Below are 5,000 nucleotides of genomic sequence, written 5' to 3' on the forward strand. Positions count from 1 at the left end.
TGAGTCGATTTTATTTCATAAAAAGGATGAATAAAAGAGTATTTACTGTTAGACTTTTACAATGGGAATGTTTACAATGTTCTCCAGGATACCTCGAGACCTCGGGTGAGCAGACGCTAGATTAGATCGAGTGATAGAGCTTCACGGTGTTCTCCCCGTTGGGGAGTAATGCCATCAGTGCACCTCACGTGGTGCACTGTTGGCATTACGTAAGGTTCTTTGCGAGCGTCCCTTCGGCCCCTAGCTGCAACCCGTTTCATTCCTTTTACTGTACCTCCAGTTACATTCTCTTCCTCCATCTGACTTTCCACCTCCTCTAATAAGATTATTTCGTAGTGCAACTGCTTTGAGGTCGCCCTCCTGTTTACACAATTCAAACCTCCTTCAGTCTCAGTTTTACTTTCAGCGCTGAATGACCTCGTAGGTTCCCAGCGCTTGGCATCATGCCTAAATCTCATAATGCAGCTCACGGTGTTCTTGACGATGTGATGCAGTCATTCTTTTTATTGTTATTACTACTTTTATTACATTTTTTGTGTTTCTCTTCCTTCCACTACCTGTTATTGTGATTATTATCCATATGCATATGGACTTTATTTTCCTCAATTTTAGAACCAATGGAATGTTTAATTTTTAAAACGTTTTTTAAGATAATATACTTCGATTTCTTGCTGGTTACTGTCTTGAACTAAAGATCCCGTAGCAAATAGTACACAATGAAAGCAACCTAGCATTACACCTCTACAACAGCGTACTTAGGCAAGAAAAACAAAATCATTATATTTCAAGAAAAATTATAATGTATTAGTAGCATCTGAATGCTAAGTTTCGTATTAGCATTTCCTTTAGATAACTGAACGATTTCAACCGCGGAATTCACACACACACACACACACACCTTTTTCCTCCCCGGATCTCTGCGAGCTTATTTGGGAATACGAATGCTGACCTCATTCTCCCTTTATGCCCAGATTCCAACCCAACCACAGTCGACTAACTACCAAGTACACAGGTCACTGCACACTCCAACAAGTATACAGTGGACTTATCAAGATGTGGCCCCCGTCTTCCCCTCCGGGGGATCGAACTCGGTTTTTTCGCTGCTGAATTGATGCCGTTAAAGAGAGAGAGAGAGAGAGAGAGAGAGAGAGAGAGAGAGAGAGAGAAGATTCAGCTGTATGAAAGGTGAATGTCTGTGATGGCTGTGACTGGATCCATTTCAGTAATTTGTTTTTATTGATGTTTATGTCTTTAATACCAGTCAAGAGGTTTATTTTTCATTATTTCCCCCTCATTAAATAATGGTAGAAAGATTTATTTTTTTATTTTTTTTATTTTTTGGGGGGTTGGGGGCGTGGCTGTTATTGACACCTGATATATACAGTATACACTCCCACTGGCAGGTATGTACACCCGAATGCGCATTTGTGTCTCTAGTATATGCAGATATGTCATGCTTGCATGGAAATTTATTTTTTTTCCACTCTTATTTATAGATTTCAATTTGTGGAGAAACTTTCCAGGTTTGTATTCGTTCGCATACATATATTATTCGTATACTTATGTTGTATGTATATTTATAAGTGTATAATTCTGTTTGTTCTTTTGAGGTATAGAGATAATTGTATATGGATGTCATGTATATGATTAAAACTGCCGAGGCATAAGACGAAAATACGACTGATGCTAACTTTTGACTTTCGTGTGTTTTCAAATGTGTTGAAGAAATAAAAAAGAAAAAGAAAATTGTCCAAATAACTCCTTTTAGAAAGTTTGAAATACACAGAAAGCATAAGAATATTCATTATTTCATCTTTTAGTGGTTTTCATCGTATATAATAATCATAGCGTTTTGTGGGTAAAAAGCGAATATGAAATTAAATATACTTTGTGCGTTTATGGCCGTTTATGTTCAGGATTGTTTCTGTAAACAATGTGTTTGTTTTTTTCCGTGAATGGATATTGTTTTTACCACCCTATCAGTTCCAGGTATGGCATTGTTGTTGTTCTCGTTGTTGTTCTAATAATGCAGCGGCAATACCGAGACAAGGATCCATATTTTGTTCAAGACCCAAACTAAAACATAGAAAAGATTAAAGTTCTACGCCCGAAACTGACTGACTTGTTTACATTAACTTGGCGTTACGAAAGCGAAGCGTCCCCGACCCTGCAAACACATTAGATGGATTATAAATAATGTTGCTGCTGTTGACATGTTTTTCATAGTGGCTATTGCGTATCTGTGTATGAAGGATGGCAATTGTTGTACGACATATATCGTATGTATTAAAGTATCGACGCGCTCAGAGATAAGATAAATTCCTCTCTACTAGCAATTTACCAATCCTTACTAAAACAAAATTCATCTGCTGGCTCATATAAGTGATTCGCTAATGTTTTTTAACTATTAATTATGTATGATGAATTCGTAAAGTAAGTCTACGGGCATAAACCAGCCCCTTTTTACGGGCAGAACCAGCTCCGTTTCAGGGAATTCCTTCCCATCCCCACCCCCTTCGGAGGGGGGCGGGAAAGTAGGATGAAACCCCATTGTAAACCATCTTATGGGTACCCACTATAATCCTGCCAAGTTTCATACCCATCGGACTAGCCGTTTGGCCGTGATTGAATGACAGACGGACGAACGGTCAGACATACCGCCCATTATATAGTAAGATAACAAGGGACAGTAGATTATTGATGGATTAAGGTAGATTCTGGATGTTACAACGTGCTAGGAAGTCTGTGTAACGGTGCCAGTGAGCTGTTTGTTCACCGCCAATATTTTTGTTGTTCGTTTTTGTTATTCTTGTGTTATAAATGTATGTATGAATGTATACGTGTATATTTTCATGTTATATTATTGGCGTCTCGTGGACTTGAACACCGTCGTATATAAGAACGTTAAACAAAAAGGAAAAAAAATGGGCAGAAAGTGGACCATAATAAGTATTCTATCATACACGTTTGGTGTACATTGTCAGTTAATTGAATTAGGTCTGTAGGCTTAGACGGAGGGGCGGTAATTACATTAGTCTCCACATTTTCTTTGTTATTTTTGAACTTAGGAGTCACCGTTTTTTTTTCCGTGAGATTAGTGGTCACATTTTTTTGTGGTTAATAACGCAAAGATTTTTTTCATATATATTTGGAGTTTTTTTTTTAGATTTGTGGAGCTGAACGTGAATTCATTGTGACCACATTTTTTTTTCATTTTTTAAAATTTGTCTTATATATTTGGATTTTTTTTTTTTGGCATAGGTTTGTGGGACTGAACGTGGATTCCTTAATTATGTTAATTTTCATGGCTGTAAATATTATTCATCAGTTATTCAATTTTCATGGCTGTAAATATTATTCATCAGTTATTCATATTCAGTTTCATTCGCTTACCTTTCTTTCTGTTTTTTCCACTCATGTTTTTTTTCCTTTCCATTCACACTACTTCTTTCTCAACAACTGGTTTCCAGTCTCTGTTCCAGTCCTGAAGACGAAGACGTCTTTTCCTTTTTTCTAGACAAAAATGCAAATTTGGTTCAACGTAGCTTTATTCGAAGTTATGACACCGTATGACAAACAAAGTCTTCTGTATGCATAGAGCCCAGTGCTAGGATACTAGTTCTGCTCATGCTTTTACCCAGAGAGAGAGAGAGAGAGAGAGAGAGAGAGAGAGAGAGAGAGAGAGAGAGAGAGAGAGAATACTAAAATGATAAAAAAAAAAAGCTGGTTCTGATCAAGTTTTGGAGAGAGACAGAGAGAATGCTAAAAAATAGAGATTGTGTTCAAGACTTTGCAGAGAGAGAGAAAAAAAAATTACATAAAAAAAGAAGTCTGATCAAGGGTTCGTGAATAAATAGAGAGAGAAGGGGAGGGGGGGGGGAGTGGCGGAAGAAAATTGTAAATTAAAAAAAAAGACTTTTTCAAAAACATCCGTGTGACTTATTAAACAAACTCAGAATTTTTCCAGTGTCGTGTGCCCAAACAAACATATGGAAGTCCAGGATGGATAAAGAAGTTCCACTTAGACACTCATCGGGAATTGAGAAATAGGTGAATAAATTTATAGATGAATAAATCATAATAATCACTGAAAATTCAGTTTAGCTTACAGACTGGGAGCCTTAACTCCGTGAAGGTCATCTCAATACATTAGCATGACAAAAGCAATTTGCTTTTGTGAATCGCGAGTCTTAGCAGCAGCAGCCGACAACCTCTCAAACGCAGCAGTAGGCCCGTGCGGGGAGAGACCCTCCAGTCGCCAATGTTCAATTTTCCTGACAATGTCCCTGAAATTGTGGGGAATTCCCTCTTGAAGGGGAGGAATTAAGCCCTGGGGCTCCCCACCCCCCTCAGGTTTGGTGGGGGAAGGTGGTGGTCTTCTGCGTCTTCACCTATGCCCGCCTTTTATCGTCTCTACCGCTTCCTCCTTATTCGCATTCCGTCCCTCCTCCCTTTGCCTTATTTGTCGTCGTCATCATCATCATTCGGTTGCCCACCTCCTTGATGGCTTAATGTTTATTTCTCTCTCTCTCTCTCTCTCTCTCTCTCCTTCCTCCTTCCTCCGTGTTAATCCTTAGAGATTTGAATACTAATGTGACATACAATATCTTCATCAGACGCTGCCTGGGAATTTCCCTTCATCCTTAATCTCGTTCGTATCGAATATATTAGAGGCATTTTTGGGAGACCCGACGCAGTTTGGTCTTGCATTTTGTTGCGCTGCCTCGCCTTGACTTTTGGGGGGGTGAGGGAGGGGGAAGAGGAGGTGGGGGGGGTGGGGAAGAGGGAAGGGGTAAGGGGCCAAGTGCAGGTGTTTGTGTAATTATTCTGTTATTCGTGGAAATGCTTATTTGATTGCGTCAGTCTGTAATGAAATATGGGAATCGCATTTTAATCAGCATTTTATATCATTGTTTTCGTGGTATTTGGTTTTTATTGCAAATGGAATACTACATTGAAATAATGCTATGACATTTTTCTCATCGTCCGCAGACTCTGTT

At 38.8% G+C, this 5,000-nt stretch overlaps 1 protein-coding gene across 6 annotated transcripts in view; it reads left to right on the forward strand.

The window, feature by feature from the left end:
- LOC135205445 (agrin-like) overlaps positions 1-5,000 on the forward strand; it is a 253,618-nt gene that overhangs the window by 141,911 nt on the left and 106,707 nt on the right. For 5 of the 6 annotated variants that reach the window (XM_064236037.1, XM_064236038.1, XM_064236039.1 and 2 more), the window contains one exon: positions 1,497-1,523. The exons of the other annotated variant lie outside the window; for it this stretch is intronic. In XM_064236037.1, the coding sequence (XP_064092107.1) occupies positions 1,497-1,523 (27 nt within the window). The remainder of the gene's footprint in view (positions 1-1,496; positions 1,524-5,000) is intronic. 6 annotated transcript variants of the gene reach the window in all.

This window comes from Macrobrachium nipponense, chromosome 24, assembly GCF_015104395.2.
Source record: "Macrobrachium nipponense isolate FS-2020 chromosome 24, ASM1510439v2, whole genome shotgun sequence".
NCBI lineage: Eukaryota > Metazoa > Arthropoda > Malacostraca > Decapoda > Palaemonidae > Macrobrachium > Macrobrachium nipponense.